Source organism: Amblyomma maculatum, chromosome 10 (assembly GCF_055883805.1).
Source record: "Amblyomma maculatum isolate TAMU_Amacu chromosome 10, ASM5588380v1, whole genome shotgun sequence".
Taxonomy (NCBI): Eukaryota; Metazoa; Arthropoda; class Arachnida; order Ixodida; family Ixodidae; genus Amblyomma; species Amblyomma maculatum.
Genome location: NC_139353.1, coordinates 53,584,581 through 53,612,297, shown reverse-complemented (window position 1 = coordinate 53,612,297; position 27,717 = coordinate 53,584,581). Strand labels below are relative to the sequence as shown.

General features: G+C 44.6%; 1 protein-coding gene across 2 annotated transcripts in view; it reads right to left on the bottom strand.

The window, feature by feature from the left end:
• LOC146176446 (uncharacterized) overlaps positions 1-27,717 on the bottom strand; it is a 46,188-nt gene that overhangs the window by 13,726 nt on the left and 4,745 nt on the right. For both annotated transcript variants that reach the window (XM_084582789.1, XM_084582788.1), the window contains exons 4-9: positions 23,965-24,067; positions 18,478-18,615; positions 18,263-18,354; positions 17,632-17,744; positions 14,809-14,881; positions 13,217-14,500 (exon numbers count right to left, since the gene is read on the bottom strand). In XM_084582789.1, the coding sequence (XP_084438915.1) occupies positions 13,217-14,500; positions 14,809-14,881; positions 17,632-17,744; positions 18,263-18,354; positions 18,478-18,615; positions 23,965-24,067 (1,803 nt within the window). The remainder of the gene's footprint in view (positions 1-13,216; positions 14,501-14,808; positions 14,882-17,631; positions 17,745-18,262; positions 18,355-18,477; positions 18,616-23,964; positions 24,068-27,717) is intronic.

The window sequence follows — 27,717 nt, the reverse complement described above, 5'->3', positions numbered from 1 at the left end:
CATCAAAGTAACCATCGAGGGGAAATCTAAAAATGCTTTTTCAGAACTGTTGCACCAGGTGCTCGATTTTCCCGTGATGTTTTTTTTTTCTTTTGCTGCTACCCCCAAATTCTTTCTTCTACTAGCCAATTTCCTTATGCTGCTCAAACAGTCCACATGAACTGGGATAGCACTGTGCTTCAAAATTAGTCTTGCAAAGAGAGTGCTTGCAATCATGGACGAATGACAAATGTACAGCATTCACAGACCAAGGCTGTGCACAGCCAATGAGCCATGTTAGAGTCGGATAGTATTAACTCGCTTAAAGCAGCCACAAAATGACAGGCCGCAATATGCAGCAAGTTTAAAGGCTAGAAAATTTACATTCTGAGGCACATTGCAGTAGTGCATCAAAAAATTTCAAAAAATTTAGATTGACGTAAGTAAACATCAGTTCTGAGTACCCTGCATCAAAACACAGGAAACACGACTACTTAGTTTAACCCAGTGAAGGCAACAGAAAAACCACATGCAGAGAGAGAAAGAGAGAGAGAGAGAGAGTAGACCGGCCATCACTGCTGTTGGTACATGCATGGCCGGTCTCGAGGGAGAGCGCGTTTCTCTCTTCTCTTACGGCCTCTCCAATGGGGTCTGTTTCCACCGCCCGCCGCGCCTCGGTGGGGTCGCCACCGCCCCACTGCTGCTCCTCCGCTACAGCCGTTCACGCGCAAGGGAAATGCGCGCTCGCTCTTCGCTCCGCCCGCATCTGTTGCAACCGGCAGGTTCTGATATTTCACCCCTTATGGCTTATAGGAAGAAGCCATAATCAGCGTCTGATTTATCGTGTATGAGCAATAAAATAGTCAATAATGCGCGTGCGCGCTCTTGCGCGCACGCCTTCGTCAGTGCTGTCGCGCACGGTCGAATGAAGTTTCGGGTGCACTTACATCAACACTTTTTGCCCCTAAATTTTTCACAAAACTATATGTACCATTTTATGCAGTGTGCCTTTGAAAGCTGTAAGCTGGTATAACGCGACCTGACGCTAGTGCATGGCAAACTGTTCGGTGGATATTCTGTCAACCGCTGCCGTTTTCGTTTAGAGCAAAAGAGGCACTGACGAAAATTCATAGCACGTCTCAGATTCAGAGTAAGGATCAAGCATTTACGCATACAGTTAAAATTTCAGTTGTCTAGTGAAGTGGGCTGTTCTAGCTTCGTTTAAAACAAATCAGTAGGTTGAAAGACAGCAGATGTATACGTAGTCTCGTGAATGACGCACACGTAGACAGTCATAGTTTAATACAGTGATAAAAAAAAACGACATTTAATCAAGGAAATGGGCGTAAGCAGATATGCATAATTGAAAATTGCAGCAAGCAATAAAAAAAATGTCCTTCAAAGTTAACTCATCGCACTCATTCATCAAAACGGTACATGCGGCTAGAAAATTAAAGTCTCAAAATCTTTCTGGACGGTTTGTGCACATAAGGAGCTGGCCTTTCGTTCTTGTCTGTCACCTTCTTAGCATAATTGACAAGAAGTATTCTGAGAAATTTCTCACATATTAAAGAAGCGGACCTTATAGCATGGCTATTGTCAATGCCTTCCGGACAACTCAGCCAAGGTGAGTCCTCAAGTGCTGGCTGGATTAAGATTTGTAGGACTTCAAGGACATTTGTGTATGGTAGGTGCACGACAGCTTTTTCAAAAAGAGACACAACCTTGTCCAAGAGGGCTACAAACTCTGGTTTTGGATAATGCGGTCCGCTAGAATCTTGTCCTCGCAGAATAGTGTACATGGGGCTGCTTCTTCCGCTGGTTTCAAGAAGGATAGCACAAGCGTCACACCCGAAGTCACTGATTAACTTCACAATGTATCCAGCGACGTAAGCTAAACCAGAATACGTGACAGTGGGTAATGGGATGACAGGAGATACCATCACTTCTTTCAGTTCCTCGGTTACTGATTGCGGCAGAGCTGAAATGATCTCGTCGGTGTCGACACTAGGTGCCTAGGCGCGCAATACAGCGCGACATACAACTCCTATAGTCACATCTGAATAAATAGCACAGAGAAAAGCTTTTATATCCATTATTGAGGAGTGTCCCTTGAGTAACAGTGGCGCATGTGTAATAAGCAAAGCATTCTACCAAAATAATGGGGCAGCGATTGCTCTCTAAGGCAGGCATTACTGCACAGATAGTTACAAGAAACTGTTAGTTTAAAAGCATACTAGAAAAAAAAAAAAGAAAATATTGCTAATTAGGGCTTGAAATAGATTTCCTATTTTTTCATAAAATAATCATGATATCATGTAAACATTTCATTCAGCCAACGTTTATTTGCAAAATTAAAATAATGTTTATAATACAACATAAAACGTTTGCTGGTCTATAAATTATAGCAAAATTGAAAACAAAACTTAAAAGCGTTTACTCTGACGTTATCCTAATACTTTATGTCATGTAAGCATTGTGCAACTTACATTACATTTTTATAAAATTATTTTCATCTTCGGTGTTACCTCGATGGTTTCTTATCTAGCACTGAAAGACGGTTTTGCCATTGTTGCTGTTATGTTTGCCTTGAATTAAGAAGCTTCGATGTGATCACTGCTCATTCACTTTGTTTATTCATCTTCTTGTACAGGCTTGGGAAAAAATTCAGATTAAAATGAACAAAAGTAGATACCATGCCGCAATACATGTCATATGCTTGTCGAGCGTTTGCCGAGCGACAGTGTTTTTTAATATAAAGACTCCATTCACGTGTGTAGCACGCTGACAGGATGCCGCTGCAGCATCTACCTTCTGTAATCGTCCATTTAGGGGCTGCACTCACCACGAAACCCGCGGGCGACAGCGCGAAACCAGGCAAATGCCACCCGCCGCCACTGAAGCGGATGCGGAGCGAACAGTGAGCAGGTCGCGCCCCTTGCGGCGGCGGAGAGCGTGACTCAAGGAGAAAAGTTCCCATTATTTATGCGGCGATTGAGAAGGCCGTAAGAAAGAGCGCGCGCTCTCTCCCTCGAGACCGGCCGTGGTACATGCTAGTACCGAACTTCTAAGAATAAACAGCATGAAGCATTAAAGCACTAATGAAAGTTCTAGTAATTAGCAACCAAGAGCCGCTAAGGGTAACAAACTGGATTCCAAGGGAAGGCAAGCGTAGCAGGGAGCAGCAAAAAATTAGGTGGGCTTATGAGGTTAAGAAGCTCGCAGGGGTCCAGTGGATGCAGCTAGCACAGGACCAGTTTAATTGGAGGAACATTGGAGAGGCCTTCGGCCTGCAGTAGACATAGTCCAGACGGTCACAGTGATTACGATAAGGTACCTTTATCGTACGGTAAGGTATGATGAAGTGTAAGGTACCTGTGTGCTGTGAAATGGCACAACACGTCAAGGAATCCCAAGGGACTGAAATTATCCAGAGCCCTCCATTGGGCGTCCCTCATAGCCCAAGTCGCATTTGGGATATTAGACTACATAAACCAAACCAAACATTGGATTTCTTAAGGACACATCACAGTGATGCCGCAAAAATATGATGTGAAGATGTCTGCAAGAAGTGGCTTTTCTCTCCCACACCTTTCTGCATGATAATTAAGAATACATGGCCATGGCAGCTTTTCTCGCTCCAATGTTGCTACTAAGCTTTCAAAGAACTATTTTGAAGAATGGCTCAGACAAGGCAAGCGTTGGCAGCATTTTAACTGAAAGTGTACTAGAAAAATGAACTTTGCTTGCAAATAGCTACACAGGAAGTTTGTACCCATGAAACCTTCCATAGTTGGCTGGTCTTGAGAGCAGCTTCCGAGTGATGAACAAAACATTAAGCAAACCCAGAACCAGAGCAATTCGATAAGTGGCAGAGAATAGATGACCATCATCACACGGCAGGTGATGAGTTGACAGGTGAATTACAGTAAGCTCACTAATCCACCCTTCAAGAAAAAAAAAAAAAGTGCGAATTAAATGGAAGTCCGAATTATCGAATGGACCTGAAAAAGCTGCCCGAAAAACGTTTGCATCACAGTAATTGTACCTAATGAACACCTGTATGATGACTGTCTGTAGTTGGGATGAAATGCAAATGAGAACGATGGTTTTTCCAGGTTTCTTCAAGTGCTCTACAATTAGCACACAGTGTCGGGAACGCTGAAATATTGCTCAAAATTCGTAACGGCCTCGGCTACCATTTTCGCGGTACAATGCTGTAGCGGTGGTGGCCCCCACAAAACAACCCCGTCGCGTTTTGAGGATGCTTCACCGCACAACCCACGCGGTGAAGCATCGTGGTGGAGCGCGCAGTTTCAGTGATTGTGGGGTACCGGAAGCAGCATGCGGATGCGCGCGAGGGATATATATATGTACAAGTGCCACTTCAAAATAAAAATTAAAGAACAGTGAAGCGTCAAGGAGCGTCTGAAACGCTGCCGCGTACGCCAGATGACAACTGCGGAATAGCGTAAATTTATCAAATCGAAACCGAAACTATGCGACAAAGGTAACTTGCGACCGTCTTCGCCCCTGCCATAACGCACATGAAGCGTGCGGGCTCCACTTTTCCATGCAACCGAGGTTCGTGGATCTATTTCAGTGATCGCTGGCTGAACGGGTCGTACATCGACGCGATCCAATTCGCGCGAATTAACCGCAAAAAGCACGCCCAACGTTCGAATTGACGAATATCCAGCAGCTGATTTAAATGGGCGTCGGCGTTCGAATTATACAATTTAACGTTCGAACGTCGATTAACGAGATTTTACGACACTGCGTCATAAATTTCGCCGAACTTGCGAGTTTTTCCCATATTCGAAATGCGGCCGTCGTAACTTCGGCCAATACGCCGGCACTGTACGACTGTACGTCATGGACCTCGAACGGCATTTTTCGAAACGACGGTGACTTTCAATGGCGGAGCTGGAACCTTCCGGAGCAACTTTATCCCAACCGCAGATCTGGGCCATGGATCGCGTCATCCAATTGTAAACAGGGAGCGTCGCCTATTCAAGGTCGCGGGAAGCAATCGGGAGTCTGCTCCGCCGAATGGGGTGAATTTTACCAGAAGTTAGACGGCAGATTGCTGTCCTCGCTCCGCAGCAGACGAGCAGTACTTAGCTAGCGCCGCTATGGATGCAAACTCGCGTCGCGCATTACAGCTCGCTCTTCTCGAGAACGGCGAGTCGGAGAGAAGTAAGTTTCCATTAATATTTGTAACGAGTCCTGTTTGGAGAACGGCTGCAAGACTGTGCGAAGACAGCGCTTTTACATGCTTCGACCTCGTAAACTCAAAGCCATTCGACTACTGCTCCAATTACGATCGGGAAGAAGGAAAATGGTGAACCGCGACTCTGTTTCATAAAAAAGAGAGTATCGAAGAACTCTTACCGTGTGTGTTTACACTTGACAGTGCGCACACGGATAAAAGAACCGCGTAAATGCTTACTGTTGACCACCTCAACGGGCAGCGGGAGCAACGCTTAAAAACAGTCGTAACAGACGACGCGCGCTCGCGAAGCGAGAAAGCGCAAGGGATGACGGGTACTTCGTCTTTCACTCGTTTGAGTTTGCAGGCGCAATCTATAATTAAAAAAAAAAAAGTTTTCCCCCTCGTGGACGTGCGCCATTAACAATATATTCACTTTGAATAGGAATAAAGCGTATTGCGCAATTATAGGCATCCCATAGAATGAATTCGGCTTCCGGGTCGTTCCTGGTTTCGTTTCTGCAGCCGTTGTTGGCTAGTGTGCGGTTTCAACCTGCATTTCGTCTATAGCGCTCACATCGCTGGAAAAACTGTGTTGCGCGTTGCCTAAAGTGCCTCAAGCTGCAAAAACTTTTTTGGAATGGGATACATGATTAATGAGCTGCAGAAACAGCAGGCCGGCCGTTGTGACCGCCAACGGCTATTTGCGCGGGCAACTGTAGGCTTTGCTTCGAGCGCGTTGATAGCGGTGTCTGTTGTGAAGGCAAGCGAATTTCATTTGTTTGTTTGTTTTCTCTTGGCCAAAAGTACAAAGTTGCCACCCGGTCAACATCGGCTATGCTGCTGCAGTACATAATTCTGCTGCAATTTACTCTTTCTCCCTCACAGGTCTGCTTTGAACTAATCTATTACATGCAGTAGAAAACGTACATATTGCAAAAGTTCTGCAAAAAAAAAAAAAAAAAAAAAAAACGGTTATATCAGGTGTTAATGCCCACACTACAAGAAGGGTTTACCATGGGTTTACCATTAACAGCTGAGAAACTTTCCCCTTTCACAGCTGCGTAATAAAGTTTCCGGTGTCAAGAGTTACGTTTTGCTGTTTCCAACGAGCAAGTTCTATATAACCTCCTTGGCTGTTTCCTGTTTTGATGGGGGGCCTTTTTCCCAGGTTTGTTTTTCTTACGGTGCCTGTAGTAAAGCTGTGCACCATGGTTTAAAATGTACCTTCCTTTAATACAAGTTTTAATTAGAAAAAACCACAAGACAAGCTCACCTTATGCCTAGCTGTTCGTAATAAGCACTTTACCTTGAACACACTGCATACAATACATAAGCTATACATTTTCCACATTTCTGCATGTATGCACCAACAGCTGAGGTATAATCCATTCGAGGCATCTATGCATACATGGGCTGGTGGTTCTCATTTAACAACTGCAAAATGGCTACAGCCTTTTCCCTGCACTGATGGGAAGCAATTGCAAGGGTTTTACATTCTGAAGCTTCCAGAGGTTTCACGGGGTGCCGTAACAACGAAGCATTTGCTTTATTACTTTCTTCTTATTTACATAATGCAGCAATCAGTACTGGGAAGTCAAGCATGGGATTTCTTAAAGTGAAGAGCTCCAGCAGTTGTGTGCATAATAAGGCAGTAATTACTCATCGACATCCACCCAAGCGCAGCCATACGGTTACAAAGAAAACCTACACAGCTTTCTCAGAAAATTCATAGTTAAAGAAAAATTCATCCTGGTCTAAGGATCGAACACGGCGCTACCGCCTTTCCAGGGCAGTCGCTCTACCAAATCTACTCCACCTTGGGAGTTCCCCTAAATATTTGACCAATTGTATGTATTAGTTGTATGTACATGGTTTGAAATATCTGGAGGCCCTTGACACACATTAGTAGAGTTTTTCAGCCATTTACTATTGGTTTCATGCATGCTGGGGCATAATGCATGCGTGCAAACTGAACATTCACAGCAAACTTGCAAGCAATGCAACATATATGTGATAAGTCTCATTTTTCAATACAGCTGAAATAATATTCTATTGCATGAGACTTTTTCTTTTATGATACTCGCAATTTTTTTATTTATTGATACAGCCAATAGGTGCATATGCCAGCTTCTGCAGTATTTATTCAATAAACTATTCAAAAAAGCAGTTCAGCTGCAGAGAGCATGAAGCTAAGGTTGTGAAGGAAGCACTGGTAAGTAAATCTAGACCTTCGCAACGAGAAGCTCGATATTAAGTTAAGAACAGTATGCCCCTGTTTAAGTTGAGCTATTAATGCATGGTGTACCTTGCGTACAGGCTGAGACAGTTCATCGCACGGCAAGAAACCCTTGCCGCTGCTGTTCAGTGCAACATAGGTAACACATGAAAGTTTTGTAAAGACAAAAAAATGTACAGAAAGTCCTATGGGATTTGTACACGTTCAGCTCTTCGCCATTTCTGCCGCCAATTGTGCGGCAGTCCTCTCGTACATAATGCCAGGCTACGGCTGCTATAGCAGCCCAAATATTAAGCTCCTGGTAACGCAGAATTGCCAGAACAGGCATACTCTAATATATGTCAGACACGCATATAGCGGCCGCACGATGAAAATAGCAACCAACAAAATTTTAGCAAGCGACTGGAGCATATTAAACTTCAGGACGAGCATACGCACTAACTGAAACGTTTACATTTAAAACGCGTTTTCGCTCTTTTTTTCAGGCAGACAGCGTTGAATGTGGACATAATAATGCATGCAGATCATGCTGATCTTTTTTATGACTTTATTAATGCTCAAAATAAAAATGAAAAGTTGAATTCAAGCTTGACTTCGCCACGTTTCAAATGCAGCGCCGTAGACACACTCCTCACCGAGCGACTCGCAAGTTGGAGTACACAGCATGCTTTGCGCTTCATTCACTTTGACCACCACATATTGTCAAAAAAGAAATGGGCGTGTGGACTTTTTTCACACCAAGTTTGTTTCGGGCATTTACCCAATTTGATCAGATGTCAGATATTTGAATTGTCTACAGCGAGGGCAAAAACGAACCGCCGTCCCTGCGATGGAAGTGGTGGCGCCATCTCATTATTTATTGCGGCACCCAAACAAACCTACTCAGATTTATTGAAGTTTTGGCACAATCGAAAAATCAGTTGATAAAGTTTTTGAAACCTCCAGCAAAACAACTCACTCGCAAAACGTTTTCTGGCTAATCTCTATGGCAGTGTTGCTACAAACAAAACGAGATGGCACCACCAGCACCAACAAACAGTAGCTTGCTTTTCTTTGCCACTGCCGCAGACAAAGCGAATATCCAAATATCCAGGCAAAGTGCCCTAAAGAAATTTGTGATAATAAGATACTGCTGACCAAATGCCATTTCAGTGCAAAATTTCAGCTGTAAGGATTCCACAGTTTAGCTGGGAGATGCATTCTACAATATGCTACGCGCTACTATGTCCAGAACATGCGTACTCTAAACAATGAGTTGGGCGCATACTATGCACTGGTTCCAGGCACTCTGCAGCGAAGAATGTGGACTGCTTGGGACCATGAGTGATTAGCCAAATGGGAAAGCAAAACAATGCACATCACGTTTGAGGCGACATTACGGCACAAAATGCGGTAAATTTTTTGGAGGTGGCAGTGCTGTCATGATCATGACAAAACACTCACTTGATCTCAACTAGGTAACAACATTGGCTGTTTTGCTTCTTATCGGCATCTGTTCTCTCCACCTCTCTGAGCTGTGTCGAGCTCCTTGTCCTTTTTTTCTATTTCGGCTTTGCTGGCAGGTAGCGCGCGGCCTCAACGCATGTCTTTCTTTAAGGTTTGCTTCTTGCTCACCCAAAATCGCAGACTAAAGTCACTAGAACCAATGGATACTAAAGTCAGAACAAATCAACGTTTGCACAGGATCAGTCGCCGTCTTGTCTACTAGCGTTGTTGCTTGGCGATGGGAGGGAGAAGGCGACCAAATACATGACCATGTACGAACTGGCATCTCCAGACGAAGGCGTACAGGAGTCCTGGAGGGTTTGAGATGATCCCTATACACAGCCAGCGACACGAACCTAATACAGGATCAAAGGGCATAGCTGGCGCAGACAGAGCAATGGCACAGCTACCGTCGCAGAAGCGCATTTCTGGCGCCGATTCACCGTCTCCGTGTGTTGCCTGCGTTGAAAAGCTTTCCTTCCTGTCGCTCTTTTAGTTACTTTTTCAGAAGTGCTGTGCGAATGCTCAGTACAGCTGCATGGGTGGGGAGTGGGCGGCTGTGTAAGTTCATCTGGACTGATCAACGCGTGCGAAGTGTTCAACCGTTTTCCATTGACTCTATGGAAAACCAAACAAACATCCTCACTGACCTGACTCAACAGATAATATAGTATGGTTAAGCCCCTTTGTAATGAACCCGAGTGCACTGGGAATTGCATTTGCTCATTCACGGTTTGCAGTAACTGAACTTCTCTTGTTGCAGACAAAAATGCAAATGTCAGGCAAAAGTGGTGTTTTTATTTAAAGCCCTGTTTGCACACCTGCTGCTTTACGCGACGAATGGTCCTGCGACTATCACCGAGATCCTTCCTGCCACTAACTCACTTAAGACCTGCTTAATTATAAAATGAGTGTTCACAGCAAACTGGTGCTAGATGAGCCTCGGCGCCTCTGATCTTCGACCAAGTTGTAAGGATGCAGCAACGAAGCTGGTACAGCACACACGCATGCAAAACGTGTCGATGCACTCCTTGTTGTAAGTGCACTCCCTCGTACCACATGACTGGCGTGCAAAGTTCTGAGATCGCTGCGAGACAGTGAACACCTACCGCATGCAGCAATGTTCTTTCAAAACTGCCCCTGTCTCGTGCCCATCACGCATCTTCTTGACTCAAGACCAGCCAGTACATGTGCATGCATAGACTGACACTGCAGCACATAAATCCATGCCAAGCCAGCAGTTTTCATGCCGTCTCTCTTTCCATTTTTTTGAGGTCGTCGCATTGTCTTCATAGCGCATGCGGCCATGAAACAGAAATTGCGAAATGCTTCTCGACCACTGCGATAGTACGAAGCATGCATTTCTCAATTGTGAGGCCACGTTTACCGTGCCAACTTGTTCAATCTCAGAGTTGCGCGTCCTCAGAAATGCATTGTATCTGGGACACGGCGTTACTGCCCAATGCATATTTTGACAGTAGCATCACCCTTGCTTGTAATAAGTGAGCAATGCCTTATAAATGCGGTTATTACAAGTGGACTTGACTGTATAGTAACTTTCAGGCATGCCTCCACACGACCCAATGTAATGGGTACATTCTAGATGCGGATGCACTTAAGGGGTACCACCTAAAGTCACTGGAACTGGGAAAGTACCGCAACCACCGGAGCTGCGCCGCTGCGGCTGCCACATTTGTTCCAGTGTAGCCGTGCCGCCCTTGGAGCACAGCACGTGCAGGATAAACAATCAGACCAAGTTCACCAGGTGTGCCTCCGGGGTTATCTACCAGATATCTCTATCTTGCGGCCGGTTATACATCGGCCAAACAGGCCGGTGCTTCAATAAGCGGGCTCTTGAACACAATAGGTCTATGCGCACCGGCATAGGTAGCAAATTACCTCTGCATTGCAAAAGCTGCGGATGTGACCCCTGTCTGGATAGAACCACGTTCCTCGGTAGGGCAAGGGACAAGACTGAAAGGGAGGTCATCGAGGCCTTCCTAATCGCCAAAAAGTATGACGCTTCAGTTCGCCGTCAGTATCGCTATAGAGACAGGAGATAGAGTATCTGGAAGGGCATGTTCGGGTTTCACAGTCGCTTTGATTCTGCCATAATGTGCTGTTGTAATTGTTGAGCGTTTTTCACGATAGTGTTGTTTTTTTGAGAGGCTATATAAGCCAGCTGTTTCGTGAATAAAACTAGTTGGAAGTCTGCGCCTTGTTTGTGCCTGTGTGTTTCTTACATCCGGTCTTTTTCGCGCAGTTTTACTTGTTCAATTAGTATGAACCAACTAGCCCTTCAGAGTGTATCGTATATCATTTGAAGATTACATTACACTCTAGAGTTCACGAACGTTGTTGGTGAGATCGCAGTGAATGCTGATATCCCATATTCATGCAACTCCCGTTTGCTTCATTTTACCACTGTGTTGCAATTTAGAGGAGCTCCCTCTCTTTCTCGCCTCATATATTCCTATACGAGGCCACACCACACAAACAGTTACGCAATCACATTGTTGTGAGGTTATTATTACTCCGGTGAAAAATTGCGCAGAATTGGGATTCAAACCAAGGTCTTCCTGAGTGAGTTACCATCACGCGGATTAGGCCCTTACGCCACTGCTCTGCTGCACCTTTACGGCCTGTTACTAAATTCGAGTCCGTGCGTGTAGATGGCTGTTGTGTGTGGTGGCTTGATATGTAATAGTAAATGGTGAAAAGCTTCTCAAACGCATCTTGCCCGAACCAGCTCAGCAAAATGTTGCTTTATTATAAATCGTTTCGCTTCATGCTCATGTGCAACCTACTTATACTTCAGCTACATATTATGGAATGAAACTATAAGTGCGCTGAATGCAAACCAACTCGAAAAGCATCGCGCGGCCAGCGAGGAGAGATTAAGGAAGAGATACAATAATAAAGAAGGGCCCAATTGTTAACTATGTTCTGAGGAAAAGGGTGCAAACAGTTAGCAGATCTGTGTCTACCTTTGGTGAATCATTCCTAGATTCCTTACAGTTTGAAGAAATTCCACCACTTGTGTGCCCAGCGCCGTTGGGCTGGAGGAAACGAAGAATTTTGCTAAACAGAACAAAGTTTCACAAAGCTGATAGCAGTACAGGCATATATCAGGCCTAGTAAACCACAAAAGAGCACCTGGCTATGTTCTGAAACGTCCTATATTATTGCAGAAATTGCTTTGCCATTCTTGTCACTGATACACGGATTTTTTCATCCAGGCACGCACCTACCGAATGCTATATATGGAGATAAGGCATGCATTACGTTTAATAATTATCCCCTTGCCCTCACTGTCTTTTTTTTTTGTCACATGCAGAGAGCTATGAGGCACAAGTTATATTCAAACATTTAACTTGCAAATGTTGCTAGTGACTTTACCACCTACACACATACGTCCATGGTTGCTGTGAGCTAGGCAGTACTTCCTGTGCTAAATCTTTCCATAAAACAAAATGAATGAAATATCCATGTTGACAGCAAAAAGAGATGAACACCCGGGAAGCTTTTACAAGCTAAGCAAGGCAGTGAGTGCTTCCTAGCAATATGCTGCATGATACATCCGGCATTTAGCCTCCTAAAGCGACTTAGGCTATAAGAGAAGCAATAGCGGAGGACTCCGTAAATTTCGACCACCTGGGGTTCCTTAACGTGCACAGACATCGCACAGAACACGGAAACCTTGCTTTTTGCCTCCACGGACAAGCGGCCGTTACGACTAGGATTGAGTCCTGCATCCTTGGGCACAGCAGTCGGGCGCCCTAACTACTGCACCACCACAGCTGGGCCCAAAGGCAAAATGTATTTGACAATTGAGTGAATTACTTTATCATGGTAAAATCTCTATGGGCCAGTGTAAAGGGCACCCATTTCCCTAACCTAATTAAGTATTGGGCTTTTGGGAGCCTAATTTGTAACTGCATGCCACTGTTGTTTGCAATGGAATAGCAGAAAAGGCGGCATTCATAGTAGTAAGTAGCTTAGCAAGTCAAGCTCATAATACCCAGAAATGTGGCGCAACAAACACAAGCGAAGAGACACAACACACACACACACTACCAACTGTAATATGGATCTGAACACACTTCCTCTTCACCACTCCTCTTCTTCCCCCTCAAGCCGTTATTTTAAGTCAAGCTCATTTCACCAATGAAGTTTTTTCCTCACTTTGCGAAAAAAAAAAAATTGGTATAAAAGTGGATGCGCTGCGAGACTAGACACTAAAAGATTTTTTTTTTTTTTTTTTTCGCTCCTTGTAAACCAAGAACATTAAAAGCACCAACCTGCCTCTTTGGAGATGCTGGGTTGTATGAGAACGCTTCGGGCCTCGTAGGCGTTTGCCGGCTGGTAGGAACATATGAATCTCTATGTGCTGGCATGCTCATGAACTTGGAAACTTCTTCGTCCAAACCAGCACTCAATGCTGCTGGCTTTGAAGACTGGCCTTCTTCAGCATCATCTTCCGAAACCAGTTTCGCCACTGGGGTCGGCTCGTACACGTCAGTGTCGGGTAACCTTGGAGGTGCTTTTTTCAACGCACTGGCAGCTGGCATGTCTTCTTCGGTTGTAGGCGACTTTGAGCCTTCTTTCCTGCCTCCGCCATCACCACCATCACTCTCCTCGTCATCAAGAAACAAGCTCTTGCACAACACATTGTCAGTCTCTTTTTGGCGTTTTGGAGCCATCGATGAGGCTCTTGGCATCTCCTTCTTGCTCTGAAAATCATCCAAGCTTTCCCTCTTTGCAGCTCCATCACTCTTCGAAGTGTGCGGCATGGGCCTAACGTCCACCAACTGTGTGGAGTCAGGAGACCGCCGGGAAGTTTCGTCTCGCTGATTCTTTTCCAAAGTGCCGTTGTCAGAGTCATCCGAGTCGCTGATTCCACAGTTTTTCAATAGCTTCTTTATATTTGCCGTTTTCGGCTTGCCAGCTTTTGGCTTTTCCTCTCTGTCCCTGCTGTTGTGAGTCCTCTTCGACGAGGACGACTTTTCTTCCTTGCGCAACTTCTTAGGGGGAGAGTGCCGCTTGTCCCGGTGCCTGCTTTTCTCTTGTGTGGATTCCTTTTCCTTCCCACTGCTACGGCTGGACTTTGACGATGACTCCTTGTCCGTCTCCGCCTTGTGACTGTGAGATGTTGGGTCCCGCTCACGTGACTCTTTGTGCTCTGAGCGGTTTTTATGTTCTTTGTGACGGGATGAGCTGCTACTGCTACCGCGAGATGAAGACCCTAGGTCATGGCTCTTTGCTTTCTCTTTGTCTCGATGTGACGACGTTTTGGACTTGCTGTTCTCCTTCGGCGGATCAGGCCTGTCTTGGCGACTCCAACCAGACTGAACTGACGGACTGCTTCCCCGAGAAGACCCCGCAGCTTTGCAAGCCTGAGTGGCCGAGATTCTGGCTTCCTGGTGAGCTGCGGTTTGTGAACTGTGCTTCTCTAGTATGGGCTGAGAAAGCGAAGCAAATTTTTTCATGTTTTCTTCTGCTTTGGAGTCTTTCGCCTTCTCGCCGCCATGGGCAGCTGCCACAATTCTTCTGTCGTGCTTCGGAGGCTTGTAAGCTTCACAAAGCTATGGGAATCGGAAAGGAAAGCCAGCATGCAGTAACACATGTTTGTAAACATGATGCAAGCTTTATCTTAGAATTGAATTTTTTTTTTAATATGCAAGCCACCAGAAGCAGGCCGGAGCTTTGTGCCTTAGTCTGTGCAGCTTCTACGCTTTTTCAAACAAACTCAGCAACTATCGCAACCTTAACAATGTCTTAGAATTAAAAATGACATCTCTCAATAACATCAGAACTCAACAACAAGTTCAAACATAGAAACTTTAAGAATAACATCACTCTTCATAGCAAAAAAGAATGTTTGCCTCCTCACATTTTCACTTGCACTGTTACTTTCCGAGTCAGAGCTGCTCAAATGTCGTTTTTTCGTCTCCCTGCGATCCAACCTACAAAGGCAATAGAAGGGCAGCATTTGGACATCACGAGCTGAAACATGACAAAAATGACAATCCACCAAAAGAAATCACTACATTTACTATGATAACACGGATCAACGTTTTTAATTTTTGTTTTTCAAAATCCTTATGAACTCACACGGGAGCTGACCAAAATGAAAACTATGGCATTGAAAAGTGTTAAATCGGGTAAATATTCGTTTTAACTATCACGTTTACTATTGCTAAGTGTAGAAGGAAGGAAGGGAATGATGTAGGCAATCCTGCTGCCTTCGTGTTTTCACAAGTTACTATGGCAGTTACTGCCATTATAGCCGCGCAATAAGGCGCACGCAACAATAAGCACGCAGCCCCATTAGTCTGACTGCATACATCAAGATTGTGCTTGTCACCTTGATTGCAATAATGCAGGCAGCTCAGTGAAAGCATTCACTGACCTATATAACATTTTAACTTCTAATATTTTTTTTTCTGGTTCCCAAAGTTAGGGGCCAATTTTTCACCAACATTTGTTTTTATTTAAAATAAAGTGTGTAATCATGTACCTGGCTTTAGAAAACAAACGCAAATTAAGACACTGGCTACAAAACCTGACAAAACATTCCGACACAATGCTTAGTTTGAAACAAAAGAAATAAATTGGCCTCGACAAGTTGCTCTGAGGGAACTTTAACCACACAGACCAACTGAAGACCGTAGTTAGCTCCCGCACTTCCCATTATGTTTGGCTTGGCTTGGTTTGTGGGGTTTAACGTCCCAAAGCAACTCAGGCTATGAGAGACGCCGTAGTGGAGGACTCCGAAAATTTCGACCACCTTGGGTTCTTTAACTTGCACTGACATCGGACAGCCCACGGGCGCCTTGCTTTTCGCCTCCACCGAAAAGCGGCCGCCGAGGTTGGGATGTAGCAACATGAAAGGCCGAAGCCAGGCAGGCAAGGCTGCCATGTAATATTAAAGCTGCCATGGCCTCATTGTACCGTGGGCAAAGCCATTAAGTCACATTTCTTTTTTTTTCGGCACGAATCTGTCAGATAATTATTCGCTTTAGTGATAAAAATTTTTTTTTTGCACTGTAGAGAGAGCAGCTAAACTAAAAATAGACCACTCATGCTAATATGCAGATGGCCAGGTTTCATGCACTACTTAGTGATACAGCAGAGATCTTTTTATGATAAGAGCAGCTTATTCATATTTTCCATACAATCTGGCGTAAAGTCGCCCCAGGTTGTAACATATCAGCGGTGCTACCTATGGTCAAATGAAAAGCCTATGAACGAACTCATAACTCACTGATCTCTCTTATGTTGGGCAGCTCCCCGATCTCCAAAGTTTCTCAATGTTGCGTTCTTAGCATGCCTCCGCATGCCGGAAAAAACGTCCAGGCTCTCCATGCAGTTATTTCTACTCGTCAGTCTGTCACCCACTTACGTTGCCGAGTCGTGAGGCAGTCCTCCAGTCTGAAGGAAGCCCTCAACTGTCAACTGGCTAACACGCTGGCTCTTAACTAATTCCTTTACCTCACCATACCTCTCACTGACCCGGACTCCGCTGGACACACCTGCCACACTCTTCATGGCCTTTATAATACCGTTTTCGGTCTTCCCGTAATCACCTCCACCGATAAACTTTACGCCACTGACCTTCTTCCTTCATCGCAACAGACAGGTGGCTCACATGTTCGATAGAGTTTTGGGACGCTGGCTTCTAAACCGGGTTACTATTACCACCATACTGTTATGTCTCTGCCTACTCCTTCCAAACGAAGGCTACTAACGTCCGTAGATTTCCTCTTCCAACCAATGTGTCGCCGGTCCTTCGTGCTCACCAGTGACATGCTGCTGCCTCTCATCATAGTCCGCCCTTCAATACTCATGGAGTGACGTAAACAGATGCCTCTTATGTGGCTCCTCACGGCTCCGGAAGCCAGGTCCTCTTTCATTCTCTCTACCCCTATCACAATAGCGGCCCTTTCCTCCTCCCTCACGATATTCTCTCGCTTCAGGCTTTCTCTACTATTCATGCCACTCGAAATTTCTGTTCTCTCCCATCTGTGCCTCGGTATACCATCAACACTGAATCGCAGGCGGTTATCTGTGCCATTTAATCTAAAAAAACTCCCAACTCATCTGTCTACGGTGCTCAAGGCCGCACTTGCTTCGCTGCAGCCATGTCCAGTCTCTCCTTCGATGGATCCTTGGTCACTCGGTGATTGATGGCAATGAGAGATGGCTAACCAGCTCACCCGTGAAACTCTAACTAGGCAGCGTTCATCCCCTGGCCCAGGTTCTTGGAGGGAGGGTTGAGACTCTCTTCCCGCCGCCATCAAAGAATACTACAATCTCTCCGCCTCGATCGTAAACTCTACCTCGACCCTCATCGACCCTTTCTGAGAGGAAGGCTCACATTCTTTTGCAGATACAGCTGAATACACTCATCACACCTGAACGGCTATATTTGCACAAATTCTGCCGCAATCCTTCATGTCCCAGCTGCTCTACTTCTTACGTCGACCTTTCCCCCTACCTTTTTTCCCGCCTGGTCGCATTCCAGTCGGGTTTCTTTCGCGCCCACTCTCATACTATCAAGACCTGGCAGAACTGGCTTCGTGCCGGGAGTGAGGAAGAACAGTGGCTACCTTTCCAGCAGGCCATCGATGTATTAGGTGCCTTAGTGTTGTGCCTTAGAAAAGTCTACTACTACGACTACTATTGAGAAGCAAGAAAGAAGAGTAATGCTCACAGTCGCTTCAGCGCAGCCTTTTCTTCGGGCGTCTTCGGCCTTGGCACAACTGGCCTGAAGTAACCGCTGATTCCTCGCTGGCTGTTGCTTTCAGATGTCTGGGTATTCTGAACCTTCAGAGGAAGAAAAGAAAGTGCCACGAGGAAGCTGCTTCAGACAGCACAACTGCCTCTAGTCACTTGGATGCCAACAGCGTAGCAAGCACCAAAAAGCACATTGATTGCAAGATTCCCAGAGGCTTACAAGTCTATCAGCCCGTGTAAGTTTGATTAAGCCTATGCCAGTCAGGGTCCAGATATTCAGTGAGTGTATGGAGTTTAGTAAGCGGAATCTGATACTCTGGAATTCATTGAGCCCACATGTTACAGAGAGCCTCAATTCTAGGCAATTCCTGTACATAGAAAAAAAAGGGCAAAATAATTGCTCATGTAGCGAGATTTGGCATGAACAAGGAATGAGATAGAAACCTGTTCTTGAGTTCATGAGTTCAAGCGTATAGAAGTTGCCCTCGCATGGTACGATCAACTTAGCTAATCAAAAATTCAGAGGAGCCTTTGTTCTGACAAATATGCTGGTTACAGCCTGTTTATAGACAAAAACATAACTGGAACATATGACACGCGAGACGTACCTTTCTCTGCTGAGCCAGTTCGCTCGCTGTCAGACGCCGCATGCTTACAGTGAGCTCTGACTTAAGCACAGTTTTCCTCTGGAACATCCCACCTGAAGAGGGAGGAAGTACAGCAGTATCATCAGAAGTGAACATAAAACCCACCGGTCTAAAGAAAGGCATAAAAGGAAATACTAGAACTGTCAGGCTCGCCAACAGTGCGTGGCTTGCCATACCGTAGTCCCTAAACTTGCTGGTTGACTCCTCAAGTTTTGACCTCTTGGCATCCCACTTGTGGGTGTCTGCACGTGGCCGCAACACGAACGAGCAAATGTTGGGTCGCTTCTTCATGTTGTACGTGACCTTGACGTCACCTGCGGAAGAATAACACGCAAATGTAAGCAGTCAAATGGTAAACTAAGTATAAACTTTATGCAAACATCACGTACATAAGGCGCTGTTCCATGGGCTGCTTTCATGGGTTAATAAATAAATAAATAATTAATAGATATATAAATTCATTAATAAAATTCATGCGATCATGTGCGCAGTCGAGCTGGTCGAGCCTTGGTTTTCTGCAAACTTCTCACGATGTGCAGGAGGACTAAGCATGACTTAGAAGCTGGCATTTAATTGCAAAACTCATGAAAACAAAAAAATGCTTCCAAAAGAACTAAAAGAAAGAAAAACAGGACAGGTCCACACGCAAGCAACATCACTGGACCGTGACAGCAGGTTCCTTATCACATGTCGATGGTCGTTGGAGTTACTTGAGGCAAAAAAAAAAAAAAGGTTTGAGAACCTCTGACATACATAAACATGGATCATGACAAAAGCCATTCCAGCAGCAAATCTCTACCCACAGAGTCAGAGTCCAAACTTTCATTTGCAGGGTCATGTCAAGTAGGGCCTGTCTGTAAAAAGAAGTTCAAGCTAGTCTACTACAGTTAAAACTCGATTTAACGAAAGTCCTGATTTAACAAAGATAACATAATTCCCCCTCAGGTGCCCATAGGAACCAATGCTTTGACTAACTCGAAATAACGAAATAATTCAGTGATCTGTCCCGATTTAACGAACCTTTTTTCAAAAATAAAAGTGAAAAGGGGCTATTTTTGATCTATTTTGTAGAGAACACCCCAAACTTTATTGATTGCAAGACCACGATAACAGCGCGAGGCACGCTCGTCCCGCTTTTTTTCAAACTGCGCAGCGCAAAACAAGAGTTGTAGTGTTCAATTCATCAGATGGTGCCAGCAGTAAAAAAAAGTCTCATGTCGCTTTTCAAGGGGCAGTGTTGCACTTCGGTGGTGTGCTTCGTGTGGTTTGGTCGCCATTGTGCTCCTGCGGACATTTTCCCGTACCTTTGAGTGCATACTTCTCACAAGCTCAGCTTGTTAGGCCTACAGTGCTACGTAGCTCTTCAGACCAATGAGAAATTGGTGCGGTCATTGCTCTCAAAGCGCACGCAGGTAAAGATCACCGATCTCTTTGGTGGAAAATGGAAAATAAATTTGTACTTCTCTCGGCCACTTCTTGACGAGTAGCAATTTTTCTTTCTTGTGTGCTACCGGCTCCGGTCATTTTTGCTGGCCGCATTTCCTATTGGGAGCATTAAGGATCTGCAAGTATGATGCCGTGGTAGTTTTTTGCATATCGCCGCACTTTATAATCGAATGCAACAAACTATAGGACTGAGAAATGCCTCACTCGATGTTGCCGATATTTCCCGGCTCCCATCAACTTTGTTAAATCGAGTTTCAACTGTATAAACAGTAAAGTGCAGGGTACATCAGGAACTGCACTTAAACCCACTAGTAATGTAATCACGCACAAATGCTCTAGCACCATGGTAAAACCACTAGTTCCTGGCGGTGCTCTTGGAAGCGAGCACTGATTTCATCGATGGGTTATTACGCAACGAGACCACACAATATGACAAAGCTGGGTAGTATAGGATTCTACTTTCCAGGGCTTGTGGTTTCCGAGTCAGGCATGCCGCTCTTAGGCTATGCAGACACGATGGCATGGTTTGGTTAAAGGGATACAAAAGACATTCAAATATGCTATCAAAATCTAATAAACGGCATTTGGTGACACTGTCGCCGCATATCCGGCAGCAAAAAATTGAATTATTGCCGAGATATTGCGATCACAAGTTGAGGTTTTTTTTGTTCCCACCAATCGAATTCAAACTGTTTTATCCTACTACGTAGTAGGGTAGGATGACTCATACTATGGCGCAAAAGGAGACTCCGTGATTGCTGGTGCGCGGGAGCAGAGAATACTTCACAGGTGTGTGCAGAGTCATGATCTTCATTCGATACGCTCTTAGGGTAGGTGCATCTGCTGCTGCAAGCTCGTATTTCAGGCATCGCTGGTCCAAAACAAAACTATCCGAGCACGCACGAAGTGCCTGAGCCGGAACATAACTGAAACTGAAGTGGACACCTGTGGCGCCGCCAAGTATATTTTTATATTTGCCTTGCAACATTTACATTGTCTTTTCGCCGTCGTCTATGTGTGATAAAAGTATGTTATCATATTCGAGACAAAACCTACTACCGCATTCAAACGGGCAACATAATTCGCATTTGTCAACCTCTGGGATCCCTTGCGCGTCACGTGATTTGTAGTTGCGAGTCTCGGCTGTTTCGGCTGTGGCGGCGATACCTGCATTTCTGTTCCTCTTTACTACCTTATAACAGCTCTGTTTTCAGTAAGAGTGAATTTTTTGTAATCGAGATTTGGCATTCTTTAGTGTCCCTTTAAAGCTGACTGCCTACGACTGATAGCAGGATAATGTGGCAGTTTGGGACTTGATGGTATGTGAGAGGTATTAGAGGAACAAATTAAGGAATTGGTAATTAAGTGAGCAGAGGCTACATGCACAAGAATGAGGATCCATGAACGGGAACCATAAACGCTAACATATCACATCCTTTTAGGCAGAACAATTTGCTTCCTTTCTGTTACGCCATTTTTTCTTCACTGATCTGCATTAATGCTGTGCCATGTGTACTTTTTTTGTAGGCAAAAAACTGTGCTATCATTTCCTGCTTCGAATGTTGCCATTTCCTGTTTTCACGAACTGTCATTTCAGATGCCCTAACTAGCCTTTGGTTGTGGTCCACTTACCTCACGGACATTTCCTTCAGTCCTTAACCAGGTAATTTAATTTGCAGGCAAATGCCACAAACCGCTTAGATCTAGCAATAATTTATGGCTTGTAAGTTAATGTGCTGAGCTGTCACCAGCCTTCGTGACGAGCAAAGCTATAAATCACGGTTCCAAAAAACTTTACCCCTTCCCCTCGCCCTTTCCCTTGTGTCACCCTGCTATAAATGCCCTGCTGTTGTTCCTGGTAGATCATAAAAAGAAACAGTCTACCAATACTTCATCTTCAGGTAAAGTCAAACCAGGAGGCACTAGATGAATCTGTGGGACAAATGAGGTGGAAAGAATAGAGACCAAGAGGAGGGCAAAAAAGGAAGGTGCCTGACATTCACAGCCCAACATCACTCTGGACAGACCTGCAAATGCAAGAGTGGGAGCAGCCAACATACATCCTGTGGACTCATTATCATAACAAAAAAAATAATAAAAATAAATGAAATAATTCCTGCATCAATTTTTGTCTGTTTTTTTTTTTGTCTTTTTTTTGCTCAGGAAGATTTAAACCTGCATAAATCAGCAGGTGGTGCTGCCACACAGTGTTGCTCATCTGTGCATGACATCAACTGTAACTTGCATCAGTGATGGACACTTAAATCCTGGCTGAGGTACTTATCACCAGACCTTTTAGATCATACCAGTTGGGAAACTCCGCTTTAAAAATTGACAGAATTTTGTGCGCATTTTTCGGGCGCTTATGAATTGTCACACCTTCTGGAAGCAGTCAATAGAAGCTTTCTGTTATTGCCATCATTGCCTTCTGGAAATCATCTCTTTTACTTTATCTTAATTACCTCTACGGCTTTTATTTCTAAGAATTTTCACTCCTGCAACTCTTGGACATATTTTATTTTCATGGTGGTCGTGCATTTATAAGAAAATCTGAAAGTTTGCAATTTATACGCAGTTTCCTTTAATGGCCGCCGCCACTATTCGTAAGCACCCTATTTTTGACCAATCAAAACCGCTGTTTTTTGATACATGGGCCCTAGGGAAGTTTCGCAACTGGCAATATTGAAAAGCTCTGCTTCTCACAATGTAGACAAAAAGCAAAACAAGCCCATGAGCGACCCTCACTTTCGTTCCACCATTACTGCCATGATACTAAATTTCATCATCATCATACTCACTGCAGGGCGAAGGCCTCTCTCGTATTCCTCCAATTAACCCTGTGCTAGCATCATCCACTTGAACCCTGCGATCTTCTTAACCTGATCCACTCGCCTAACTTTCTGCCACCCCCTGCTACGCTTTCCTTCCCTTGAAATTCAATTTGTTACCCTTAGCGACCATCGGTTATCCTCTCTTCGCACTACATGCCCCGCCCATGCCTATTTCTTTTTCTCGATTTCCACTAGAATGTCATTAGCTCGAGTTATTAATGTGTAAGCATTTTAGGACCCTGTAGGCGGGTTTTGCATGGGCATGACCTTGTCAGAGCTGTAAAAGAGGAGCTAGTTGGTATATCAAAAAAGGAATGGCCCCATCGATTAGAGCATCAAGGAAAGGTGTGCAAGCAGCAAAATGGTTGATGTGAGTTAATTAGGTAATTAATTAGAGCCAATTAGGTGTGTAATTGGGAGCAAAGATGGCCGCCAGCACTTTGTTTCTCAGCTTCTAGTCACGTGTCTCAGTGGACGTCAAGTGTGTAAAGTTATCTTGACGTCGTGCGACGTCATAAGGTGTGATGTCAGTGCAAACATTTCCCGAGAACACTGCAATAAAAAAAAAAAATCCAAGAACACTGCAGAATCTGCACTGGAGAAATGCGTAAGCCTGAGCATTGCTGTGTTGGCAACGCTCAAGAATTGTCAAAGTGGCGTGTCACTTTGGCATTACACTGCAAAAGTCGTGGACAATACATCAACGCTCAGGCTTATGCATTTCTCCAGTGCAGATTCTGCAGTGATGTCGGAATTTTATCTCTGACCTACTTTACATGCTTCCTATCTCTTAACGTTACACCTAACATCTTGCATTCCATGCCTCTCTGCACGTCCTCAACCTAAGTAGAACTTTTTCCTTAGCCTCCATGTTTAAGTCCCATAGGCGAGTACAGGCAAGATACAACTGATATAAACTTTTCTCTCGAAGGATACCAGTAAGCTGCTAGTCTAATATAAACGAGTACTTGTCAAACGCACTCCAGCGCAATCTAACTCTCCAAGTTATTTCCCTTTCATGGTCCAGATCTGCGGTTACTACTTGTCCAAAGTAAACATGCTCGACTACCACTTCCAGAGTAGCAGGCCAGCTCTCTGCCTTTCCTATCAATCAATCCATCTATCTATCTACCACTTCCAGTGCTTCACTACCTATTGTAAACTGCTGTTCTTTCCCGAGGCTGTTGAACATTACCTTAGTCTTCCGCATATTGATCTTTGGCCTACCTTTCTGCTTTTCCTGTCATCAATCGCTCTTTACAATTCATTCTCCGAGTTATTTAGTGAGGCAATGTCATCAGATACTAAATTTAAGTCACAGAAAACCTGGAGCATAATCTGCAATAAGTATGGTCTGCAGAGGCTGCACAGTGGAATATGGCTCACCACATGTCAGGTCACCATTTACGCTTTCCAGACTTCCGGGCTTCAGTGACAGAATGTCTGGCAGCCGCTTTTCAATCACGCTCGATAATTCTGCTTCCACGGCCTAGATAGAAAAAAATGAATAAAGCAGTCATGCCCGGCCAACTTCTGGGTGGGCACAGAGATTGCTGTGAAGGAAGAACACTGCAACCAAATGATGGCAGTGCAAAGAAAGAAAGAAAAACAAGAAGGTCACATGGGCTATCATTACTGAAATCCTTATCAGTGACAATCCAAGTGCACTGTAAAAATCACGCCACAATTCTGAGCACAAAAAGAAAGCTGACTGCAAACTGCAATAAGACAAATCAGCTGCACACGAGGTACAATTTCACAGGTAGGGCATGACCGTCATTACCAGCTAATGAGAACATAAACCCAACAATAGTGCTGAATGTCATCACTAACTTTTTTTGTTTCTCAGATCGGGGTTGTCATCGTATGGTTGCAACATACTACATGCGATCATGCCACACAACCTTGCCGGACAATATATGACTAACCAAATTAGCCAAAAAAGAGGAATACAATCATGCAGCACAGAATAGTTCACTTTTTCTTCGTAACAAATATGCTAATATACTATAGGCACAAATTCTATGCTTGTGTCGCATTCTTGAACTAATTCCAAAGGATGGCAAAAAAAAAAAATGCTTGCATTCATTAGCCCACGCTGAGCGCTAAAAGCCTGTTCCACTCACTAGTCCAAGCCGATTGCCAAAAGCAAGTTGTATCACTAGCCCATGCTGTCTGCTGAAAGCCTGTGTCTCGGGCCTGTCACACTAGCAAGACACGATACAGATTTGGTCTGCCAACAGCGTGTCTTCCTGATGTCTGTATCTATGGGTGCGTTCCAATACCCCCTAGTAGACGTCTACTTAGACGGCTAGCCAGGCAGCTGCCATCTTAAGAAACGTTCCAATTCTCGCAAAGACTGCTTCGCCGAAGTCAACATCGATGCAGACTACCTTGCTGTCTAAACATGGTGGACAGTGCGCGGTTCGCACTGAGTGAGTCGTGCGTGCGGTGGTTGCAATAGCTGCACGGTGGTAGTGCTCTTTGCGAACGCTGGAGTATGCATATGAACGATCTTTCAAATGTGAGTTGTTACGTTAATGTGTGCCCTAGCTAGAGGCTAATTAAGCTGTCTTTATGATCATGAGATTCATAACATTGCAGATTCTTGTATCGCGCTCTAAGAGAAAAGCGTGCGTTGGATGCTGTTGGTCTTCTTTTTTTAACTTGACGAGTTTCTTCAGTCTTGATGTTATCGACGAATTCGTTGCTTTCTGGGCACCTCGCCGGGAGTAAGGACGGCTACTGTATGGCGCACATATGTGTTTCGATCTTGCTGTATTAGCCGTGGCAAACTCTTCCACGGATTTTCAGTTAATCTCGGAAGAACGAACTCGCCTGACGATGCCGGCTTGTTGCGCATTGATTTTTTGTGTGTATATTATTAAAACGAGTTGCTGTCTTTGGTTTCCTCGCCTAGTGACTACAGACGACAGGTGTGACGGCACAAAGTTTTTCTTTTGCTGTAGCCAGTTATCACCTTTCATCTGTAATCCTCTCAAGTTTACAGTATTTTGCATGTTTTCATTCTTACAGCTGTGTGCATGAGACATCTGAGAAGCATGTACACTTCAGCATCAGTAATCAAAAAGTAATCATTGCCTTGCTAAGCAACACGGGGGATGAACTGCAAATAATGATTGATGACCTAAACAGGAAAAGTAGAAAGGTAGGCTTGAAAATCAATATGCAGAAGACTTAGGTAATGTTCAACAGCCTCGGGAAGAAACAGCAGTTTACATTAGGTAGCGAAGTACTGAAAGTAGTAGGCAAATATGTCTACTTAAGACAGGTAGTAACCGCAGGTCCGGACCATGAAAAGGAAATAACAAGAAGAACAAGATTGGGATGGAGCGTATTTGGCAAGCACTCGCAGATTATGACTAGCAACTTACCAGTATCGCTCAAAAGAAAAGTATACAACAGTTGCATGTTACCTGTACTCACCTATGGGACTGAAACGTGGAGGCTAACCAAGAGAGTTCTACTTAAGTTGAGGACAACCCAGAGGGATATGGAACGAAAAATGGTAGGGGTAACATTAAGAGATAGGAAGCCTGCCGAGTGGGTCAGAGAAATAACTCAAGTTACTGACATTCTAGTGGAAATTAAAAAGAAGGAATGGATATGGGCAGGACATGTAGTGCAAAGAGAGGATAACCGATGGTCGCTTAGGGTAACAAACTGGATTCCAAGGGAAGGAAAGCGTAGCAGGGGGTGGCAGAAAGTTAGGTGGGTGGATGAGATTAAGAAGTTTGCAGGGGCCAAGTGGATGCAGCTAGCACAGAACCGGGCTAAGTGGAGAAATATGACAGAGGCCTTCGCCCTGCAGTGGGTGTAGTCAGGCTGATGATGATGATGAATCAAAAAGTAAAAACGGACTAACATTCTCTTCTGTCAAGCCATGAGCGGGCCCATTGCGTGAGAAGTCTGTCTGCTGCAAGTTAACCGATTAATAGTCTATCTGCATTGTGGTGATTACACATGCAATATTGTTGCTGCAAGAAATTGGTGAACCATTAAAAACGTGATTTTCACCAGTATTATCGTAAAGCTTTAAATAAAACAATGTTATAACAGTTATCCAAACATTTTAGTTGAACCTTTATGCTACGAGGTGACGTGAACCTATAAACGTCTACGTAGAAGTATACGAAGCAGTCTTAGTAGACGTCTAAGAATTGGAACGCACCCTATGTCACACTGCGCTGACTGAAACAGTCAGTCAGCAATCGGTGTCGGTGCCACGTCACTCGCAAGACGGCTGTCGGCCGACGGTGGCCCAACTCCTATGTCACACCATCGAGACAACATGCGAAGCCTACGACCGACTCATCCTCACTCTCTTCTCTTGTCATTATACCGTTCCCTTTCATCATCGTTTTTTTTTTTCTGCCATGCAAAATTTTTATTTTACTTAGTTCATTTTCACAATTGTTAACTTAAGGGACGCTTTATTTTTAATTCTTTTTTATAAATTCGACCATAACAAAACAAGCGCCTCAACAGTCATGATTATGAGCTTAGAATGAATACTGCCCAGTATTTCACGGCTGTGGTTGGTTGGTTTGCGGGGTTTAACGTCCCAAAGCGACTCAGGCTATGAGAGACACCATAATGAAGGACTCCGGAAATTTCGACCACCTGGGGTTCTTTAACGTGCACTGACATCACACAGTACACGGGCGCCTTGCTTTTCGCCTCCCTCGAAAAGCGGCCGCCGAGATTTCACAGCTGTGGTTGCTGGATCAGAATGGCAGTGTTTGAAAAATAAAAGCTGTCCACAGTGAATAAGAGACAGTATATACTATAAAAGTTAAAAAAAAAAAACTCTACCCGCTGCCCTCTGTGAGGGATCAAACTTATGGCCTCCCGTTTGACAGCAAACTGTGCTAACTACCACACTTAATCAGTGTTTTCAGAGGTTGAGATATGGTTTTAGCTAATATGCTGTCTTGCAGTCTGAAAATCGCGAAGTCAGTAGGAACGTTCACCGCTTAACTGTAGACTGTCCAGCTTGTTGAGAGCACACTGCTGATAGTTGGAATCATGCCGTATAGTGCAGTAGCAGGTAAAACCTTCGGCGGATTTCACAGGGCCGGCCGTGGGACCACGGCTGCTGTTAGTTCTGCTGTAAAG